At 40.1% G+C, this 23,549-nt stretch overlaps 1 protein-coding gene across 3 annotated transcripts; it reads left to right on the top strand.

Annotated features, from left to right (window-relative positions):
- The first annotated feature begins 3,136 nt into the window (after nt 1–3,136).
- On the top strand, nt 3,137–20,386 carry PTB2 (polypyrimidine tract-binding protein 2). 3 transcript variants are annotated; one of them, XM_082882152.1, is made up of 12 exons: nt 3,194–3,369; nt 4,605–4,809; nt 4,907–5,116; nt 5,268–5,325; nt 7,408–7,470; nt 7,594–7,667; nt 8,268–8,360; nt 8,546–8,603; nt 9,069–9,173; nt 9,298–9,379; nt 18,680–18,792; nt 19,642–20,386. In XM_082882152.1, the coding sequence occupies exons 3-12, from the start codon at nt 5,082–5,084 to the stop codon at nt 19,984–19,986; spliced, it is 1,026 nt and encodes a 341-aa protein (XP_082738278.1). In that variant the 5' UTR covers nt 3,194–3,369; nt 4,605–4,809; nt 4,907–5,081; the 3' UTR covers nt 19,987–20,386. The 3 variants fall into 3 exon arrangements, with proteins under 3 accessions (XP_028104892.2, XP_082738278.1, XP_082738277.1); XM_082882151.1 differs by having other exon boundaries at nt 5,265–5,325; XM_028249091.2 differs by lacking the exon at nt 5,268–5,325 and having other exon boundaries at nt 3,137–3,369.
- The last annotated feature ends 3,163 nt before the right edge of the window (nt 20,387–23,549 follow it).

Here is a 23,549-nt window from a genome sequence, read left to right as displayed (position 1 = left end):
ACAATGGGGTGTCTATAGTTATGAATGTCAATGGAAGGTGTCGAAATGTACAGAACGTTCACTGGACATTAAGAACATCATTGGAGACTCACCGGAATGTCCATAATATTGCCCCAAAAAAAAGAAATAAATGGAGAAATTAGAGCAAAAAAACATAGCAAAATGTGCTAAATGTTGATAAACTAAAAGAAAAAAAATATATAACGACAAAAAACAGCAACAATAGGAAAAAACATATGTTATTTTTCAATTTTTATAGGGTTTAAACAAATAATCTTCAATATTGATCAAACTGAAAAACAAGTTTTGAAACTGTAATATGTTATAGTTTCAAAGCAAAAAACTATTAATCAAACTGGAAAACATGTTATGAAACTACAAAATTTTACAGTTCTAAAGAATGTTATGAAACTTCAAAATTTTATAGTTCTAAAGAATTTTATGAAACTGTAAAATTTTACAGTTTTAAACCATGATTCATTCCAGCACCAAAAAAATTGAAACTGCAAAATTTTATAGTTTTCACTGCCTGTAACTAAAACTCAAAAACTCCTTGTTCAGAACTTGAAAATTTTCTTCATTAAAACAGAAAAAGAGAAGTGTATAGCAGAGAAAATGTAGAAAAATTAAGATACTGAAGGAGAGGCAGATATAAAAAGAGGATTATATTCCGGAAACTATTTTTTGTTTAGATCTAACTGGATCTGACGTAGATCTACATCAGATCTAAGTAGATCTACTCATCTTCTTCGTTGGAAACATATCTTCTTCACCGTCGGTGAGGGTGAAGTAAGGAGTCGGCTATCGGTGGTTGCTGGTGAACCCCAATCGATAGTAGTCGTCAGTCTCCGGTGACTATATATCAGAAAGAGAAAGAGAAGAGCTAAGATATGGTTGCCCGTCGACGATCGCCGGAAATCACAAAGGGCAAAAGAGGCAAAGAAGAATAATGGCAGAGAAGAAGAAAAACATTATAGGGCTTTTGAGTATAAACAAAAGGTTATGAGACTAAATATGATACACATTTTTTAAAGAAGACTTCTTGGTAATTTTCCCTAACTAAAATAAGCAAGAGAAAAAATAAAATAAAAAATGCTAATAGCATAATCAATGCTTGCCCCTTAGGTGGACAGTGACTTTGCAACCTTTACAACAAAACGCAACATTGTGGTGCCGTTTAGGAGCACAGTAAATCTTGCTGTGCGCTAAGCACAGCAGGTACCCCTCTTCTCTTATTTCTAGAGTTTAAATTAAAATATTTTTTAAATAATTATATTTATTTTTAAATTAAATAATTGTTAAAATTATTTAAATAATTTAATAACCCTTCAAAAAAAAAATTAATAACTCATATTTATTAGATTAAATGAATAGATTTGAAATTTGTACATTCTTTTAGTGTAGAATTTGAAATGGCTAAATTAAATTCAATGTCAGGCTAGATCAAGCCTATGGGGGTGTTTGGGAACCCCAATTTTGGCTAAAATATGCTGTGTTTGGAAAGTTGGATCTAGGCTAAAATAATCAATCAAGATAAAATAGACCAAAATAGTCAAAAAGATAAAATGTTACATCTAAACTATAATTATTTTACTTTTCTCTTACAATTATCAAATTAATTACAAAAAAAGCTATCACACCAAAAATAAACTCTAAACTGTACCAAATTTCTTAGAATAATGGTAAGTCTAGGTACCGATCCACAGGGACAAACGAGAAATTAAACTAATATAATGGTTAAATTCCTAAATTAATTTTGATAAAAAGATTGAGAGATATCATGGCTAAACGAAAATTAAATGAAATTAAGAAATTGAATTGACAATTAAAATTGGAAAAATCTTAGGGCAAATAATTCACCATTAACCGCATAAATAAGACTTAACATTGGCAATCAATTGTAATCCGGTTTGAACTACCAAATATTTCACAATTACAAGTTTGAAACATTGATTAAGAGGATTGTTGCATTCAACGTACAGGCACGAATCATCTCAAGTAGCACGAGTCATTTGCTCTTGTAGTATGACTTGTCTCATACTTTGAATATAAACACAAAAAAACTAATGTATGAAAAGTATTAAACAATCACAGACAATAAAATACTTGAAGAGATGAAAAGGAAAATTATTATAAACTTCTAAAATATCCATACATTTATTCAAACTGTTTCTCAATCAAAGCCTAAGAAAAATTTCTTTACATGACTAGAGTTTCATCAAAATCCTAAAACTGGAGGACCAGCCATTCATAGAGGAGTGAGAAAAGGTGGAAGATGAAGAAGCTCCCATAAAAGTTGCCCTTAAAGCTTGAGAAATCCCTCCCTTCAAACCCTAGCCTTCCTTTTCCTTAGAATATTTTCCCTAGGTGGGCCGTTCGAGCGGTGGTGAGCCGCATGTATGGTGAGGTGGCAGGCCGGGACTTTTCACTACTCGCACGAAAAATCTGCTTTTGCGCCACTTTTTGCTTGAATTTGCGTGTTGCCTGCCAAATCTGTACAAGTGCACAAAACACATCATCTCCACTAAATAAACAAAATTCAAAGACTATAAATGTAACTTAAGCGCCTCAATGTGGTACCTTTCGGCCTACATCAATCCCAAACATAACTTTTTAAACCAAATTAAGGCCTCGTTTGGGAACATACTATTTTAATAGCTTTTTGGCTAAAATATGAAATTAAAAAAAATTGAATGAATTTTTGATTTTTTCAAAAAGATATGCAAAAAGTAGAGAGAAAATGAAATGTTTGACTTTTTTGTATAGACTATAGGCTTTTTGATTTTTTTAGTAACTTTTTAACTCTTGGGCTAAAATTATTACTTCCCAAACAAGGCCTAAAATAGTTAAAAAATTAACTAAAATAATCTATTCCAAACACGATATAGGGGTGTTTGGTGTGGATTATAAGAGGTGATTATAACTTATTTTAATTTAGAAATTTGTGTCAGATTGTTTGGTATAATTTCTGCCTACCACTTTTTAGGCACAAATAACTTAAATAAGTTGAGAAAAATAGATAATTTAAAAGTTGAGAAATGAATATTTTTTATTTCTATTTTCTGATCATCAATTTTTAACAAAATAGTACCATACGCTCACTAGTACATAGCGTGGCCCAACTCGAGCCCAGCCCAATGATTGTTGACCCGAACCCATATGCTAAAAGCAAGCAAAAGGCGGTTGACACGTCAAGTTTATCCAGTTTGGCTAACCTCAGCGGGATGCGTAAAGTACGCTTATCCGGCGCCAAATTTTCATCCCCACCCACGCGCGCACATACTCACCACGGAATTGTAAGTTTATTTTTTGCCCTCTGCGAACCCTAATATTCCCCGCAACGCTTTCGGGTTTCGTTTCATCACTCAGGTAATCTCATTCATTCTCCAGTCTCTGATTTCACTCTCTCCACTTTTGCCCTAATTTCTTCTGTTTTCTCGATTCGAATCGTATCTGATTATCACGACTTGCAATTGATGAGATTGAATCGTTCTTTTGTTTCTTGAAGTTGAATTTGTGCTTCGATTTCTTGTTTTAGATATATACATGTACTTGTCAAACGATATTTCTTTGTATTTTGAAGCGTTTTGTCGATTCGGCTAGGTTTGTATTGAACACAGACTTTTGCATCAGTTTATTCAAAATAAAAATGTAGTTAATCGTACTAATGGGGTTTGATTCTTTCTCTTGCGAATATATTTTGTTGTGGTTCTAGCTATGTGACCGCGGAGGAGAAGTAGAGCATTGAGCAGAGATTTAGAGTTTTAATTGGGAAGATGTAGCATCACTAGAAAAAATGCGGAAATTTAAACCAAGATGATAAAAAAAAAAATAGGAAAAGGAATGCTCAAATGAGAAAATGGTGAACGTGCCGAATATAACTGCCGTGCCAATTAAAATCATAATATACTAGTGTTAAGTTTACATTATATTATATATACTACTGACTATAAAAAAATGGAGAAATTTAGACCAACTGGAAAGAAAGTCAGGAAAAAGGAAGGCTCAAATGAGGAAATGGTCGACATCCCGAATATAACTTTCAGTAGTTAAAATCATAATATAGTAGTGTTTTAAGTTTTACATTATGATATTATATACTACTTAGTGTTGGTAAATTTTGTAAAAATGGGTAATACACATGGAATATAAGTTACTACTTACTAAGTGCTAACTAGTACATTGAGGCATGTTGATCATTCTTCATTTTATCTCAATCATATTCCATTAAAAATCTAGCCATTTACTATTTTTTCCCATTTTTTTTAAATGATACTAGCTTTTCTCTTTCCATTTTCTATATTCTTACATTACCCTTTTTCAAATTAAATTCTCATCATTGCCTAAACCCTAGTTTTCCCAATTTAATTTGTTAAATGTGTCATGTGCATAAAATTGTCATGTTTTTTCTAACACAAGCAAGGAATGTGACGTGAATAGGAATTCAAATGGGCCAGATAAATACCTAATTAATTTTATTATGGTCATGAAACCCAAAATTGTTAGAAATTATATTTACAGATTTGGGATGGTGTGCCTAATTATGAAATGGGCTTCCACTTTATTGGTTTAATGGCTTCATATCTTTATTGTGTGTCTCACAGGTTAGAGTTATAGCATAGGATGGCATCTGTGTCTAGCCAGCCACAGTTCCGCTACACACAACCCCCATCCAAAGTTCTCCATTTGAGAAACTTGCCATGGGAGTGCATAGAGGAGGAGCTGATTGAACTTGGGAAGCCATTTGGTAAAGTTGTCAACACAAAATGTAATGTTGGTGCAAACCGAAATCAAGCTTTTATAGAGTTTGTAAGTATACATTTATTTTTCCACTTATGTTACTCCGTTCTTTTGGTAATGTGTCATGGTTCACATTTACATTGCATATCTCTTAACCTTTTTCCAGGCAGAACTAAATCAAGCTATTGCAATGATATCATATTATGCTTCTTCCTCAGAACCGGCTCAGGTACGAGGGAAAACCGTCTACCTACAATATTCCAACAGGCAAGAAATAGTGAACAACAAAACCACTGCAGATGTCGCTGGGAATGTACTGTTGGTAACAATTGAGGGTACTGATGCACGCCTTGTCAGCATTGATGTTTTACACTTGGTAAGTAGTTACATGCCTTCCCCATTGCTAGAAGAGGTAAATTTGTTGCTAAGTGAATGTTGTCTATGTTTTTTTGTGGTTAGGTTGTAAAGTTGTTGTAGGTCATGCTTTGTAAAACTTTTGTTTGACATAAATATGCATGGATCAGCAGGCCCATGTCAAGGATATACCTTCGATGGCAGCTTATTGCATTGGAAGAAAGAGCGCATGTGTGTTTGTCTCCTTTCTCCTTTGCTTAACACTGGCTCTTTCTTCCCTTCTTCTTCATTTTCCCATCCCTACCATTCTAAGAGTTTCAGATGCTTTTATTTTCTTTTGTTTTTGCATTTGATTTCCTTTCATTTCTGCATGTTCTGTGCTGAAATGTCAGGTTTTGTAGGATAATTGTTTGTGCTGCAGTTTTAATACTGTTTCATTGTATTGCCTAATGCAATGATTCAATCCCTGCCATATTGTCATATTCTGGTTCTTATTGTTTAGTAGGTTCAGAGTATCACAAATCAGGAATGTGTGCTCGTATTAAAACACATGGGAACACATGATAGACTTTGAGTTGGGGGGGGGGGGGGCTGGGGGGGTGGGATTAGGGACTCACTAAACTCATTTTTTTTCATAGCAGTTTTAATTCTTCCTGCCTTTACTGAAGGTAAAGATCAGTATGGTGGTTAAACTTCGGTTAGGATTATTGAGTATTGGTATCCAAATTGAAATTAAAGGTAACTTATTTCTCTTTTGTATTATATCACAAGAGACAAGGCCAAGCCCAACACAATTGTGTATCTTTTTGAAAGAAGAATATTTTTTAAAGCTTAAATACCTAATCCGCTTTGGCAATGTTCTTGAATTCAAAACATTAAACAGGTTAAGGCTTATCAAATTTTTTATGTTGTGTTTTGTGAAGAATCTTCTGGCAAAGGGTATTTCACATTTGTTTATAAAATTATTATACATGTCTTGAATAAAGAAGAGGGTATTATTAACGTGTGCCCTTAGGGCACAAGTTGAAAGGCTTGAAAAGATTGTACATTCTTTATTGGACTTAATTTCATGCATAACGTATAATCTTTTCAAGTATCTTAGCAACTAACCTAAGAGCTCACGTTAACAAAATCCTAAAGAAAATAATATCCCAAATGCTGCATTGACCATCTTTCAGTACAATTCAGAATTCCCCCTAGCTATGGACAAACTATTGATCAGAACCATAGCATGGAAGATGCAAGGTTTGGTTTGAAACTCTGAAATCTTGGCCTTATCTTAAGGTTTTGGATTTGCTTTTGGCTTCCCGTTTTCATGGTAACAACTAATAAGAATATACCTTGGAATCTGGTGGGTAGTAGGCTCATTTTGTTTGCTTGCTAGGAATATTGTAGAGTAAATTTTAAGATTAACAATATTTTTTTTCATCTCTTAAATTCCATAGATTACCACAGGATTTTCTTGACCTGTGTTGAGTTGCAATGGGAGACTTTGAGTGGGGTCGACGATGAACTTTGTTTGTTGAGAGTTTGGAGTTACTTTCACAATGAGAAGCAGACAATTTTATGCAAGGAAAACGAGCTTATGTGAATAGCTATGCGTTAGCATAGAGACTATCAAAGAAGCATGGACACTTTTGAACAAATGCCATGTCCAATGTGTTCCAAGTGTCCCGAATCCCGATGCGCGTCTTTTTTTTTTTTTTGAGAACATAGCACACTTTAGATAGTTGGGGGACAAATGTCGACTCTTCGATACACCTAAAATCCATCTCAAGTATGGAAAAAATAAAATAATTTGAGGTACTAACAATCAAAATCAAAACAATGGATTTGTGGTGTTGAATAGAAGACTGATGGCACAGTTCTTTTCATTTATCATTCTTGATCTTATATGCTAGGTTGATCACTATGCTCTTTCTTGACCATGATTGTCTATGGCTGACTACAGTTCTAAATGTTAACTGTCTACGGTTGATTATAATTGTAAATTTTAACCCCCAAACATGTTTCTGAGAAGAAAAGTGTAGAATGTCATGGAGGTTAAGGAGGTTATTTAATTTATAAGATTATGATGCTAACTCAAGTTCCATTCTATTTTCTTCTTCTTCTTATTACTTTTTTGGTGTTTGTGCATGTTAATTATTATGTTGGATTTTTTAAAGCATGCAAAATTCTGATTGTTGTGAAGTAGTGTATATGTATGTTAAAATTTGGTTGCAATATCATTTTGCAAAAAATGAAATTTTGGATTTGTAATACATCCTAGTTTCTGCAATAGTCCTCAGAAAGGATAAAGGATTGTATTTGCAGGTATTCTCAGCTTTTGGATTTGTGCATAAGATTACTACCTTTGAGAAGACAGCTGGGTTCCAGGTGTGTTTGTGTGCACATGCATAGGCAGGATTTTTCTTTTTCTTGTTCACCTTTTTCCTAATTTCTTATTGACTTCTTACAAACCCTAACAACAGTAGTTCATTTCATATATGAACTTTGCAGGCTTTGGTGCAATTTTCCGATTCAGAAACCGCCTCTTCTGCAAAAGATGCCCTTGATGGAAGAAGCATTCCGAGGTGATGTAGGATTTATTTTTTGGCTTGGGATGTATCAACTGTTATGGATGATATATCTGTAGATGTGGTGCACATACATTGGGGCTGGACATCTATCAGGCCCTTTTTTAAGAATCTACAGTAGTGGTATACACATACTCCTTGTTGCTTGTATCTCTCCTCCCTTGCTCAGTTATTTCCTACTAGCTTTCTGAGCTTTTTCCATTTAACAACATCCTCTTTCTATGAAGGCCCTTACTGATTGTGGCGACTAATGTACTCACAAATTAGGAAACAAAAAAGGCTGCAGACCAAGGCTGACCGAAATAGGTTTTCACTTAAGTAGGCATTATAAATATAGCCTAAAGTGATTCAATCAGCTTCCTTGTCTATACATGCAACAATGTTTTATGTAAACCAATGGTGACATACTTGATGGATAGGTCATTCCTTTTTGTTAAAAACTTGCTACATTGGACCATCAAAATTGTAGTTCCTGGAACGATTTCGCGTTCCAGTGATGAACTGTGTATCAATTTTCATTTGTGGGTTATACATGTATTTGCCCTTAATATGTCTGCATGGTAATCAACTGACTTTTCAGTCCTGGGCATGTATCAGTTATTTGATTCCAGAATTGGGACCGTGTACCCTTAAGATCACATATTCAGCGCACACAGATTTGACTGTGAAATTCCAGAGTCACCGTAGCAGGTATATTTGAAGTCTTTGTTTTTAGTATAAATTCTGACATCTTTGATCAGTTCCCTGATTGGTGATGATTTATGTATGTAGTCTGATTTTTGCTGGGTGGACATGTTTTTTGGATCTTCAAGTTTGGTTCAGTTTTGTTCTAAGCTTTTCTTTCACAATTATAACTATACTTTCTATTGATTCAGGGACTACACTAATCCTCTCCTCCCTGTCGCTCCCTCAGCCATAGACGCAACTGGTCAGGTAAATTGTGGGAATTGGCAGTTAATTGGTTTAAATTCACGAGTCCAAGTTAGCCATAGTGATGAAGTGGAGTCTACCATGGCATATAAATTACAGGCAGCTTGCCAAACACATGGCTGATATGTAACGGGTGTCCATTTCCCATTAATGGCTTCCATTCAAATGTAACCATCTATTAGAGGTGTGTTGTGAGGGATGAATTATTACCAGTTGTCAAAACAAAAAAATAAAAATAAAAATTGATGGATAGGTACTTCGTTACTTTAAATATTATACTTATTTCACAAAACCCTGGATCGTTGTACAGTTTTGGTGTGAAACCTTTTTTATGTCAAGACCAGATAACACGTGCAATTGGTGGGCTATCCATACTTATCCCAGCAGATTTCTGCATTTTTTTAAAACTCTCTGATGGGTAGTGTTTTTGGCGGTTTAATTAATCGTAGCCACTTGTCATCATTGCAGCTTACTTTGGGTTTGGATGGGAAAAAGCTAGAGCCTGAGAGTAATGTTCTTCTTGCTTCTATTGAGAACATGCAATATGCAGTGACCTTGGATGTTTTACACATGGTATCTGACTTCTCCTTCCGTCTTCTTTCTTTTTAAAAACTCAATGACTATGCCTTTCTTCTTCTTCTTTGTAAGATATCATTATTAAGCCTTTCTGACTATTGATTTTGTGGCATATACTCAGGTCTTTTCTGCTTTTGGGCCTGTCCTAAAGATTGCCATGTTTGATAAGAATGGAGGAGTTCAGGCTTTGATTCAGTTCCCTGGTAACTTTAATTCTGACCTAACATCTCATTGCACATTGTTACCGGTGTTTGAAAATTACTCTTTTGTTGTCTAAATGCTTTGTTTCAGTACCCTGGTAATTTTAAACCTGGCACCTCATTACACACATAATTGTTACTAATGTTGGAAAATCACTCCGAAGTTGTCAAAATGCCTGGGCAAGCCAATGCAGTGGCCCTGTTATTTGTTAGATAGTTTAGGTGTCTATGTGGATGCCCAAAGCAATCTCATAAATTATATCATTGCACGCATAATTGTTACTATTGTTTGAAAATCACTCCTAAGTTGTCAAAATGCCTGGGCAAGCCAATGCGGTGGCCCTGTTATTTGTTAGATAGTTTAGGTGCCTATGTGGATGCCCAAAGCAATCTCAAATTATATCATGCATGCTATGTACTGTAGCTGTTTTTTTTTGGGTTTCTTTGTGATACTGTTGGTTTCCTTCTCATCTTTGATTTATTTTGTTTTATTATCCTTCTATGGAGATGCCTAAGATGTGAGAGTTTTTAAACTCATCATGAGTAATACTCCATATAGAACAGAATGGTTCAGGAGTAAGTTATTTCCAAATTTAGAAGCGATTTTCGATGGAATGAGAGAGTTACCTGGAATGCTTCCGGTGAGGCCGGAGAATGGGCCACGGTGAAGGATTCTTTTCCTTGGGGGTCGATCCTTTGAGTTCCAGGAGTTGTCATTGGAATCGCAGGGCCATCGGTGGTTGGGGATTGTGGAGCATGGATCAGGATTACAGTGAGAAGTGATCTTGGTCGGTTTTGAAGTAGGTTGGATTGTGAAGAAATTGAGGGAGGCTTTGTGTCACATTGGGGCCTAATCTTTTCTGGGTTGCTTGGATGGGAAACGTCAGAGTGTGGCTGTTTGGATTCGTGGCGAGGATAGTGGGACTTCGTTTCAGATTGTGGTCACGCTGAACGGCAAGCGGCTCCAGACTTTTATTCCTACTTCGGAGTTTGGGGATGGATGGGAGGGTGTGGCTCTGGTCATCAAGGGATTTACCAAGGGGGAAGGTTGGGTTTCAAAGATAGCTGCCATGAAAGGGGTCTCAGTGGTGCACAAGGGTGTTTCGTCGCGGGTAGGAGGTGTGGCTCCCATCGGCGACAGTGGCCAGTTGATTCAGGTTGTGGCGAAGGAGGGGTGGTTTGGCTTGTTGAATAGGGCTTTGGTAAGAACCGTGGGACAGGCGGGGGACAAGGGTGTGGGCTTCTCGGCCATGTTTGAGTGGGTGGATCAATGGTGGAAGATGTTGGGGAGGGTGGAGATCCGATCGGTGGGGGCTCAAGCTTTCTTATTTGTGTGAAGCTGGGGTGGTTTTGCGGCATCGGTGGGTTATCGCCGGTTGTGATTTGAGCTTGGAATGGTGGTTGCCGTCGGCTTTATGTGACATGGGGTTTGTAACGCCTTCAAAATAATATATAAAACCCATCACTTTAGACATGCATTGATATAAAAGAAACCAACCATTTCTATTCATCAGAGTAATTCTTACAACTGTATTACATGTTAACAACAAAAGCAAATGCCCTATGGGCTTACAGTTTTCCAAGTCAACACCTGGTTACACAAAAGAAGAGTACTAACTCTATACAAAATAAGCCCTTGGCTTGATATACATGTAATATAAACAAAATAAACAAAAAAAAGAGTCTTCAACTCTCATCATCATCCAACTATGTCCTTGGAGGTGGCATACTACCTGTACCTGAAAATAATGTCCTATAAAGGGTGAGCCAACGCCCAGTAGAGATATGCTAAACACAGTATGAGCAATGACTAAGACATTAGCAATTGATAAATGTTCAATTTTCATAAACCAATTCATAACCCATTTCCATTTCATGACCACTATGTTCATGTTTCATTTCAATTTCCATTTCTTATCAATTTCACAATCTACATCAACGGCTCAGAACCTGGCCAACCACTTATATGAGACAATGACTCATATTAAACATTTCCCATTTTACGATAGATAAACATACTAGTTGTATCAACATCTCAACAGATAAGCATACAAGTTGTATCCACATTTCAACAGATATGCATATTAGCTATATCAACACTTTCAATGATAAGCATATGAGCTATATCAACACTTCCAAAGATAAGCATATGAGCTATATCAACACATTATCTGACAAGCATATGAGTTGTATCAGTGGAGTTTATCCCCTATCTCCTCTCAAACAACATCCGGTTTAGAGGTCTATCTCCTATCTTCCCCTAAACCGTGGAGTACATTCCCTATCTCCTCCCACACACACAACGTATATACACAAAGATCATATACACAATCAATCAATACATAACGTTAACGTATTCTATCAACCGTCATACTCTATGACATACCCAATTGATTAGTTTTAGTTTGCCTAATCATCATGCATTGTTTACAACAATCAAAACTACCCTCCACCGGTAGCCCAAGCAATTATTTCTAAACAGATAATAAAAGCTCCAACGGATAAAATATCAATGTTTTCAAAAGTGAGCGATTAATAAATCTAACTCCACTATTCAACCATATAATGCACCAATTTCATTATTTCCAACTCAATTCCATAAAGTCACAATTTTCCCAAAATTAGGGTTTTCCACCCGATCTCTAAATATTGACCCAATGGTCTAAATATCAACAGCCAACAACGATATCATTAATTTGAACCCACAATACACATTTTAGACTCAAAATAACAAATCCTCTTTTAACATTTTGAAACCCTAAGTCCCAAAATTTACCCAACTCCAACACTTTATCAAAACAACCAAAAATCTATGTCAAAGACCATAAGAGTGAGTAGGAATCCCTACCTCAAATTCGGAGCTCAAGGAAAGAAGGTGAAGAAACTTAACGTGCTCCAAAACTCAATATTCTCGGATCAATGGATAGCCCTCGATGATCAACCCAACTTTTACAAAGACCGGAGGAAAAGGAAACACTCTAACTAGATCAAACCCTAGAGAGAAGGGAGTTTCTAGAGAGAGGAACTCTCAAAATCTCTTTTTAGAAAGTAAGAGAGAGAGAGAGAGAGAGAGAGAGAGAGAGAGAGAGAGAGAGAGAGTAAAAAGTGAATTTAAAACGCCCATCTGCCAACTGATATACGACATTCCCGTTCGAGCGGAGAACACAACGCTCGAGCGTCAAGAACAAAAACTAGGTACGCTCAAGCGCAAGAAGGCCCGCTCGAGCGCCAAGACACAAGAATAAAGTACATCCGCTTGAGCGCGAAAACCAGTCCGCTCGAGCGTAGATTTCCCCCTCCCAGAACTTACACCAAAAGGTACTACCCGCTCGAGCGCCACGGCTCGAGCGCAAAGAAACTTGCTTGGGCGTGAAAAACATGTTTACAGAAGTTCTGCAGAGCACCAAAATACAGAGAGTGTGCAATCTCTGCTCGAGCGCAAGAAGACCCGCTCTAACGGACCTCCAGAAAACTGGGCAACAAAGAATTGAAATCAAAGCCTAATCAACCTGTAACAACTCTGCCCAATACATCCTAAAACTCAATCAAGCGGAATTAAAGGATGACAACAAGATAGATACAACTACCAACTTCACGGAACCGAGTCCGGAATACAACAGAACAGTAAAGGGACAACCGGAATCGCTATAGGGTTGGTATCGGAGAAGATCTGTGGTTGTGGGTGATAGGTTTACCTTTACATCTTCGTGGGTCAGAGACGTACAGGGCGGTGAGAGGTGTGAGGGTATGGTGGACGTTAATGAACTTTCGTTGGACCTTGGTGTGGTTCGATTGCAAGCTTGCCGTGGTGGTAGTATTCCTACAACGATCTTGCTCCAATGGGAGTCTTGGTGGTATGTGTTACCTGTGTGGCCGGAAACAAGGCCAACATTCGAGGCTGCGCAGCCGACGGTGGAGATGTGAGGTGGAGTTTGGGAACAAAAGGAAGGTCGCATATGGAGGCGTGATGAGTGGCGGATTTTTAGGTCTGCGGGATTTGGGGAATTTGCTCGCAAATATAGTGCTCAGTCCCATTGGCTTGGGCTTCGAGGTAGGCCAACTATGTTGAGAAAAGAGGGTTGGGCCCAGATGGGCCCATATAAATGTAAGGCAGTGGACCAAAGGGGCAGAGTGGGTGCCCAAGCAGTGGGCCCTGCTAATAATGTGTTTAGGGAGCTAGGAGTTGGAGTTCATGGGTTGGGCCCTAATAAATCAGGCTTAGATCAATAGGAATGAGTCATAGCTGGCCCATTGCTGCCGACAAGGGTACAACTTAACCTGTCGATGAATCGTGTCTTCGGTTCGTTGCGTGATGGAATTGGGTCGAGTTGGCAAGTCGAATGGGAAGATGATCTGCAGACTGATGGGGTGGTAGCGCAAGATCTGTTGGTGGAGCTTCGTCCACCAACTTTGGGTTTGGTTAGTGGGCAGTTGGCGTTGGAGGACCGGCGAGAGTGTAGTTCGACACACGTCCATGCTAACTGTGGGATAATATACGCCCAATAGGTTGTTGGGAGAGGAGATCGAGGGGGACACGGTGTTCAACACAGACCAGGCTAGGTCTGAGGTTATGTCAGAGCTGAGATGGCGAAGTTCAAGTGATGAGGCTTTGGTGGTTCGACCAGAGGTGCTCACAGATGGGGCTTCTAGGTTGCCAAATTCGGAGCCAGAGTTAAGAGTCGATTTTTGTATGGATCATCTGCCATCATTAGAGGAGGTATCAGATTGGGTGTTGGATCGCATATCCAAGGTCAGTAAATTTTTGGAAGTATCCTTTGAGGGACATGAGGATGAAGCTTTGAGATTATTTTTAGCTATTGAAGCTTCATGGACTGGGGGAGGAGTGGGTGGTGAGGAAGTGCAGTTTGCTGGTCAAACAGATAAGGGGGTCCGGGAGTTCTAGAGACTAGAATGTTCAATAAATTATGATAAAAATACAAGCGGAGGCGAGCGGTGGATAAGAAAGGAGTAGGGGTGGTCCCCTTTTGTTGCCATGCGTCTGAAAATTTTGGCTTGGAATGTGCGGGTTTGAATGATTGAGGGAAACGCACGGTGGTGAAGTCCTTGTTGAAGAGTGCTAGGGCGGACGTGGTGTGCCTCTAGGAGACAAAGTTGGAGGCTGTTGGCTCGGAGTGTGTGCCGGAGTTATGGGGCGGGAGGCATGTGGAATGGGTTTTTCAACTATCTTTAGGGGTGTTGGGGGGTATTCTTATCTGTTGGGATAATAGAGTGGTTATGAAAGAGGGGGACAAAGTTGGGGGATTTTCTTTGTCTTGTTTGTTCAGATGCCTTAAGGAAGATTTTCGATGGGTGTTCACTGGGGTTTATGGTCCAGTTCGGGGATCAAAAAGGGTAGCCTTTTGGGAGGAATTACAGCATGTTGCTTTTAGATGGGGATTGCTGTGGTGTGTTGGAGGTGATTTTAATGCTGTCAGGAGTCCAGTAGAAAAGACTGGGGGGGAGTCAAGTGGGGAGGTCTATGTGAGATTTTGCTTCTTTCATTGATGAGATGGAGCTGGTGGATTTGCCTTTACAGGGGGAGGTTATACCTGGTCAGGTGGCCGCGTGAGTTCTCGCCTTGATAGATTCTTGGTTTTTGGGGACTAGGAGGAGCATTTTTCTTAGATGCTACAGTGCAGGTTGCATCGTCCGACTTCTGATCATTGGCCCGTTTTGTTGGATAGTGGGGGTGTCCAGAGCGGTCCCTCACCTTTTCGGTTTAAGAACATGTGATTACAAGCAGCTGGCTTTTCTGAAAGGGTGGTTGGTTGGCGGGGGAGTTATAATATGGTGGGTTCACTTAGTAATAGATTAGCTCAGAAATTGAAACTTCTTAATTCGGATTTAAAGAGGTGGAATGTAGAGGTTTTTGGTCGTTTGGAGGTTCAGAAGCAAAACATTTTGTCAGTTTTGCAGGGTTTAGATGAGCGGGAAATTTAGGGGGATCTTTCTGTGGAGGCTATGGCAGGTAGGGATGTGGCTCGAAGAGATTATGCGAGGGTTGCTCGGATGGAGGAAATTAGTTTCAGGTAAAAGTCTCGATGCTTGTGGTTGAAAGATAGGGACCGTAATACAAAAATTTTCTATCACATGGCAAATGCTCATCGGCGAGTGAACTAGATAGGGAGAATGCAGGTCAATAGGGTGTTGCTTTTATCGGAAGAAGATGTTAGGGATGGTATAGTGGCATTCTATCAGCATTTTTTCGTGATAAGGGTCAGATATGGCGATCGGGGTTGGATGGTGTGGTTTTTTATTCTATTTCTGAGAAGGATGGGCTCTTGTTAGAGAGGCCTTTTACTGAGGAGGAGGTCTTCGGTGCGTTAAGAAGTATGCTTGGGGATAAGGCGCCGAGCTTGGATGGTTTCTCCATTGCTTTTTTTTTTAGGGCATTGTTGGTGGGTTAAAGGGGAAGTGTTGGAGGTGTTTGAGTAGTTTCATCAAACTGGGCAATTTAAGAGGAGTCTGAATGCCACTTTTATAGGTTTGATTCCCAAAAACGGGGGGGGGGGGATATTAGAGACTTTCGGCCTATTAGTCTGTTGGGCAGTGTTTATAAATTACTGGCTAAGGTTTTGGCTAACAGGCTTTGGGGGGTGTTGGAGGGGGTGGTCTCAGAATCTCAGAATACTTTTGTAGATGGGTGGCAGATTCTGGATGTTTTGGTGGCTAATGAGTGTGTGGACTCGCAGCTTCGTCAAGGGAAAGGGGGTATTATTTGTAAGTTGGATATTGAGAAGGCTTACGATAATGCCAATTGAAAGTTCTTGCTATACATGTTGGAGAGGTTGGGTTTTGGGGAATGGTGGAGGAGGTGGATACATTTTTGTATCTCCACTCCATTGTTCGGATGTCTGTCCTAATTAATGGGACGCCGGCGGGGTGCTTCCCCACTTGGAGAGGTGTACGGCAGGGAGATCCACTGTCCCCATCAGTGTTTGTTTTGGTTATGGAGGCATTGAGTCGATTGTGTTCAAGGGCGGTCCAAGGGGGTTTATTATTGGGTTTTGTGGTGGGGAAGGGGCTTGCCTCTTTGGTGGTCTCTCACCTATTCTATGCTGATGATGCGTTGATTTTTTGTGATGCGGAGGCTACTCAAATTGGCAATCTATGATGTGTTTTGTTATGTTTTAAGGCAGTGTCAGGGTTGTGGATTAATTTGTCAAAATCAGAATTGATACCTGTGGGTAAGGTGGCTCGATTACCGGTGTTAGCCGTTGTTTTGGGTTGTAAAGTGGCAAGGCTGCCAGTCTCTTATTTGGGACTTCCCTTGGGGGCTTCTTTTAAGGAGACTCAAGTGTGGGCTGGGGTGGTGGACAGAGTTCAACAACGTTTGGCAGGGTGGAAGCGTCAATACTTGTCAAAAGGGGGGCGAATTACTTTGATCAAGAGTGTTTTGTCCAGCATTCAGACGTACTTTATGTCTGTGCATGTGACTCCTGTAGGGGTGGCAAAGCGGTTGGAGAAGCTGCAACGGGAATTTTTGTGGAGTGGGAGTGGGGGTGGGGAGGGTTTTCATTATCATTTGGTGGCTTGGGAGAGGGTTTGTACTTTGAAGGAGCGGGAGGGGTTTGGGTGTGCGGAAATTGGTAGTGTTTAATCGGGCTTTATTGGACAAGTGGTTGTGGCGTTTTGCGGGGGAACGAGAGAGGCTATGGAAGAGGGTGGGGGGGGGGGGTTGGTGTTCGAAGAGGGTGGTTCAGTCTCATGGTTGTGGTTTGTGGAAGGGAATTTGGTTGGGGAGAGAGGTGTTTTGGGAAAGGGTTCGGTTTAAAGTGGGAGGTGGTGAATGAGTTTGCTTTTGACAAGATCTATGGTGTGATGGTTTGACTTTGGTGACCATGTTTCCTTTGATTTTTGCTATTGCAACTGTTGGGGAGGAGCTGGTTGCTTCGGTTAGGGAGAAGAACGGGGAATCAGTTGGTTGGAATATTCGTCTTCGTCGTGATATACTGGATTGGGAGCTCGACCAATTAGTGGATCTTTCAGACTTTTTGTATGGATTGCAAAATGTGGGGGATGGGATGGATTCTTTAGTATGGGATGTCCGGAGCTTTAAAGGGGTTTTATCAGTGTCGTCTTTTTATGGGGTGTTTGTAGGGGGAGTTGGTGGGGTGTTTCCTTGGAAATGTATTTGGGCAATGGGTTCTCCTTCTAAGGTTTCTTTCTTTGTTTGGACAGCTGTTTTGGGGTGTATCTTTACTATTGATAATTTGATCCGGCGGCGGCATGTGTTGGTAAATTGGTGTTGTATGTGTTGTAGTGATGCGGAAACGGTGGATCATTTGCTTCTTCGTTGCCTGGTTGTGTCCAGGCTTTGGAATTTTCTTATTGCTTTGTTTGGCTTAGTGTGGGTGCAACCGGGGTCTTTAATGGGAGTGTTGCAAAGTTGGAGTGGGACTAGGGTGTGGAAGCAGCTTCGGAAGGCTTGGGTGCTTGCTTTCCATTGTTTGCTTTGGTTGGTTTGGTTAGAACGGAATAGGCGAGTGTTTCAGGATGAGTGTCTCTCCGTTTTATGGCTAGAGAGTCGGTTGTTGATGATATTGCATAGTTGGGTTACGGGTACAGTCGATCCCAATGTTTTGGTCTTTGTAGGTTGTGTAGGGTTTGATTAGTTAATTTTGTTTATTCCTTTTGTGGCCTATATTATTCTTTGCATCATGAATCTAGTTTACATTTCGTGGTCTCATTTTTTGGGTAAGTTGAACATCGTGAATCTAGGTCGGTTGACTAGATGCCAAATGCAACATTTAATCAGAGAACATACTGTTTTCTTTTTTTTGTAGACTTTAGACTTTTCCAATGGTTGCTAGCATCATTACATCTGTTGGACGTCACGCAATAATGTGTTTTTGAATCTGTGTGGCTTGTGCTTTGTGGGGAAAAAAAATTCCTGAAGATGATCTAGGGTTCTATTGTAGAAGAATCTGATTTGATGTAGAAAAACATAGATACATGATTAGTTCTGTGATTGTTTTCATGAAAAATTGTGGGTTTTCATGAAAATTGTTCTCTTAAGATCTCCGTAATTTTTTCAAGTTTATTTTTGTATGGGATAAAACAGAAGTCATATTAGTTGACTTTGTAGTTCTCAACATTTTTGCATCTGGTTGAAATTTTAAATTTCTTTGAAGTCAGTTTTGGTTAAATATGGGTACATCCTGGATTAACTTTATATCTTGAAATATGTAAAATCACAAGAAAGTTTAATATCTATTCCATTGTGTCACTGAGTCATGGTTTATGCATTCTTTAAGTTATTGGGTTGTTGAATAAGGTGTTGATGGTACAATGGGCTTGCAGATGTTCAGACAGCGGTTGTTGCCAAGGAGGCCTTGGAAGGACATTGCATATATGATGGAGGGTTTTGCAAGCTTCACATTTCATATTCACGCCACACTGATCTCAGTATAAAGGTACTGAACTATACACTTTTCATAACACAAGTTTTTTTGTAATATCTTGGAGATTTTGTGGTTTTTTTTTTCAAAAAAAAAAAAATTCGTGAGAATGTGATGCAACATTTGTATAATATATATATGTGCTACTTCTATGCTGTTTGTTTAAATTGGGCATTTGGCCCCATAATGTTATCGGCCTCATTCACTTGTGACAACTCAACCTCTTTTAATGCAGTAACAATACCATATGTCATCTTCATAAATCTCCAGGAACTCTACAACAGGATATTATGTTTAAGTTGGGCGTTTGGCCCCATAATGCTGCCTGCCTCATTCACTTCTGACAAATCAGCCTCTTTTAATGCAGTTACGATACCATGTCATCTTCATAAATCTCAAGGAACTCTACATCAGGATATACCTTTAATTTTGTAGTTGCTCTCTCTCTCTCTCTCTCTGTGTGTGTGTGTCTGTAGGGCCATGCACTAGTACATGGTGATGATTGTTCTTGCACAGTGCTTCATGTGGGTTAGGCACCCCCACGAGCAAGTATACCTGGGAAACTGCACAGTTCTCAGAATGACAAGTTCACATTCTCAATTCTTGAATTATGCTTTTGCTGTGGCAATTTTGCTTGCCATGTCTTTGGAAAGTGTCAATTAACTTGACACGGATCTCCAGCATTTGGATCCTATACTTGAATATGCATTTTTTCGGTAATAATATACTCGAGTTCAATGATTCATGTTTTCTAACAGCAGTGAGATGGTCCATTTCCACTTTTTTTTTATTATTTATATAATTTAAAATTTGTATGTATATTGACGCAGCATTTAATCATTGGGAGCTTAATAATGATTTCAGGTCAATAATGATCGAAGCAGAGATTATACAATCCCAAATGCTCCCATGTTGAATGTTCAACCCTCGATTCTTGGTCATCAACCACTTCCAATGGGGGGTATGGGCTCTCATCATCAATACAATGGGCCCCAGTTTCCCCAAGCTCCCGAAGGGCTTGCAGCACCTCAGCCTTCAGCAGGCTGGGGCACAGTGCCCCACCAGTCCATGCCAGTACAGATGATGCATAGTAACCACCCTTACATGAGGCCTACAACTATGACTCCTGATATGGCTCCCGGGATGATGCAGTTGCATAGCCAAAATGGCCTACGGCATACAATGCCCCCTTATCATCATCCACAATAACAAAATTTTTTCATGAAATTCTTCTTTGTGATCTTTGTGGGGATGGCAAGCTTCAGCGATAGTGTGGAGTGTGCTTGGTCGAAGATGGATGAGTCGGGACCAAAGTTGCCTATATGGGGATCTTGTATTTTCGAAGCCTAATTTTTTTGTTTTGTTTTTTTTTTTTTTTAAATTGTTAAAATTTAAATTCTGAAAGTGAGATTCAGCCAGTGAATGGCTTGAGAAACATTGTAGGCTTGCAACAATGCTTAAAACTGTCTCCATTATGGTACTGTATGATATCTTGATACCTGCCATTTTGTGACCTCTTATATAAGCTGGCTTATAAACTGCAGGTAAAGGAGCCATTATGGGTTTTGGTAGGGATTCAAAAATGAAAAATTTTCCTTTTCATTTCAAATCTTTATCGAAATTCATGATCTAAACCCAGTGTTAATATCTGAATTCTGAACTTTTGTATCCTTTTGGCTGTGAGATTTGTGGAGGAAATAACAATGGGAAAAGAGGGTGTTAATATCTGAATTCTGAACTTTTGTATCGCTTTGGCTGTGAGGTTTGTGGAGGAAATAACAATGGGAAAAGAGGGGGAAAAATTAGGCTGTGCTTGGTGTGGTTTTGGATGATTCAACCCTTCCATTTGAATATGATGTTTGGTTGTAACTTTCAAAAATTAATTTCACATTACTTTTGAAAACTCGTTTTAGGCGGGATTTAAATTTTGAAATTTGGCCTATCCCGTCGTCTTTTCGAACATTCAGTTGGTCGTCTAGTTAGTTGATCAGAACAATATATATATATATATTTTTTTTGGCAATTGGCATATGTTATTTTTATATATTAAATAAAAAATATTTTTTGAATTTTTTTTTGAGCTAGAAGTTTGGGCTGTGTGTTTGGTTATGAGTTATAAATTTTTGAATCAAATATTATATATCACATCAATTATTTCAAACTCAATTCATTAATTAAACAAATTTTTCATATTCAAATTATAATTTTAAAATTCACAAATTTAAAATATAATTTTATTCTCAAATTATAATTTTAAAACTCTATTAAACGTAACTTTAATTTTTCTATTTTATTTCTGTCTTCGTTTTCTTTTACAAATCAAAGATCCTAATACGATGTTACCTTAATTTGATATTCCAAGTTGCCTCTAATTCTCTATTTATATTTGCCTAAATTTTGATTATTTTATAATGTTTGATCATTTAGGGGATTTTAGGGCAATAGGCTGGGTTTATGCTTATAGTCCAGGAGCTTAGACTAGAATAGAAAACAGGTATGGCTATGAATAAAATTGAATGCTAGCTGTAATTCTCTATTTATATTTGCCTAAATTTTGATTATTTTATAATGTTCGATCATTTATGGGATTTTAGGGCATTAGGCTGGGTTTATGCTTGACATGGACAGGCCCACGGGGCATACAGCCCACGGCAAACCGCCCCGAACCCATCACCTCGGACCCGTAGCATAACTTAATTGGCAAAACCCAGGACAACTGGAGTCCACCTGGACTGTATCACCCAAGGGCATTCGGACACATGACAGATGAGACACAGGCCACATCAGCAGACAAAGATCTGCAGAGTTATTGCCACAACACATCACCATTAATGCAGTCCATCACAACATTTATTACGACAACACCTCCCCGTCGGAATAGAGCTCCCTCACCCTGAACAAGGTAAGTTACGGCACAGGCTTTCGGTGAAAAGAGGGGCACGTCACAAAGGACAGTGAAATGATTACCAAAGGATATAAGCAACAAGAGAAGCACAAGAATAAGGTTAAGTTTTTCATTTCTCCATCTTCTTCGCTACATTTTCCTGTCTTCCTTCTACTAATTCTCTCGCCGGAGGGTTCACTGGGGGACTGCCCCGTTCCCCTTTGGACTTACTTGCAGGTCATTTGACGGAATCACCACCCGAAACCAGAACCTGAAGAACCTAGGCTAGCCTGACCCATCCACTCGGGACGGCCTGTATCATCAGTTGGCGCCGTCTGTGGGAAACTAGTGGTTTATCCGTGCGCTAGTTGTGTTCACTACCGCCGGAGCCCTCCCCTCTCACCATCACCTTTCCCTCTTGCCCGTCCAGGTGTATGGTCACGACTAGGTCCATGGCTTCTCACCACAACGCCGCCGATCACCAAACAGATCCTTCCCACCCAACCAACCCACCACAATATATCATCGAGCTCACCAACAGCATTAACCGCATGGCCGAGCAAAACCAGGCCCTGATCAATGCGTTACTCCAGAGAAACCCCCCCGTTCCACCTCCAAATATCCCACCCAACCAAGGAATAACCCCAGGCCATACTGCTCCACAACCCCCTCCGCCTAACCCAGAAGGCTCGCAGCCCCTTCCTCCCCAACATGAAAACCTACCACCCCCACCTCCACGCCCGCCAGTCGCAGCACTGGCTCCTGAGGGGGAAGCTAGCAGTGTCCAGCCTCCATTGACCGACCATGGCGACAACATTCCCCTCTAGGACGCTGAAATCCGAGCTATGAAACTCCAACTACAAGGGGTCATGCAGAACATTCAGCACAAGCCCTCAGTCACCACCAACTCGCCTTTTGTTGCCTCCATCCGCGACAAACCATTGCCTGCCAAGTTCAAGATGCCTACCGTTGACTCCTTCGATGGCACGACGGACCCAGTCGACCATCTGGAATCCTACCGCACCCTCATGATCCTCCATGCTTTCCCTGACGAGATCATGTGCCGAGCTTTTCCAGTGACACTGAAGGGATCAGCTCGGCTGTGGTTTAGCCAACTCCCGGCGGACTCCGTCTCCACCTTTCAACACCTCAGTGACTCCTTCCTGAGCCACTTTATTGGAGCCCAGCGTCAGAGACGCCCAGCCACCCAGCTTCTTAACATTCGTCAGACCGAGGGGGAGTCGCTCCGCAGCTTTGTCACCCGGTTCAACATCGAAGCCCTTCAAGTAGCGGAGAATGACGATAAGGTCATCCTCACCGCTTTCATGGCCGACCTGCGGTCGTCTGATTTCCTTTTCTCCCTCTCCAAAAACCCTCCAACCACCATGGTAGCTCTACTATCCAAAGCCCAGAAATACATGAATGCTGAAGATTCCCTGGCCGCTCGGCAAGAGCTGACCCCTAAAAATCCAACCCCCAGAGACAAGAGGAAAGACTCCGAGCCCAGAACCGCCCAGTCTAATAGCCAAACACCCCACTATAATGACCGACCCCACCGAACCGACCGGCCGACTCCGACCAGACCACCCGGTCGGTTTGAGCGGTACACACCTCTCAACTCCCCCATGGAGCACGTCCTCAATCAAATCCAGCGGGACTACCTCCTCAAGTGGCCCCTACCGTCCAGAAACCCTTCCACCCGGAAGGATCAGTCCAAATACTGCCGCTTCCACCAGGACCATGGCCATACTACCGACGAGTGCATCAACCTCAAAGACCAGGTCGAGACCTTCATCCGCCAGGGCCGCCTCAGCCGATTCACAGACCCCCGCCCCGCACAGAGGCAAAGAACTGACCTTCCCAGGAACAATCGGTGACGCACACCACC

The sequence above is a fragment of the Camellia sinensis genome, chromosome 8, assembly GCF_055761805.1.
Source record: "Camellia sinensis isolate YWXY chromosome 8, ASM5576180v1, whole genome shotgun sequence".
Lineage (NCBI taxonomy): Eukaryota > Viridiplantae > Streptophyta > Magnoliopsida > Ericales > Theaceae > Camellia > Camellia sinensis.
This window is presented reverse-complemented; position numbering and strand designations above follow the sequence as displayed.

What these genes read in the sequence shown, in the direction of transcription:
- PTB2 (XM_028249091.2), top strand. Translation starts at nt 4,624, where the DNA reads ATGGCATCTGTGTCTAGCCAGCCACAGTTCCGCTACACACAACCCCCA. An exon ending in CCTTGGATGTTTTACACATG is followed by an intron (nt 9,174 to 9,297) that starts GTATCTGACTTC and finishes GCATATACTCAG; the next exon opens with GTCTTTTCTGCTTTTGGGCC. An exon ending in GGCTTTGATTCAGTTCCCTG is followed by an intron (nt 9,380 to 18,679) that starts GTAACTTTAATT and finishes ATGGGCTTGCAG; the next exon opens with ATGTTCAGACAGCGGTTGTT.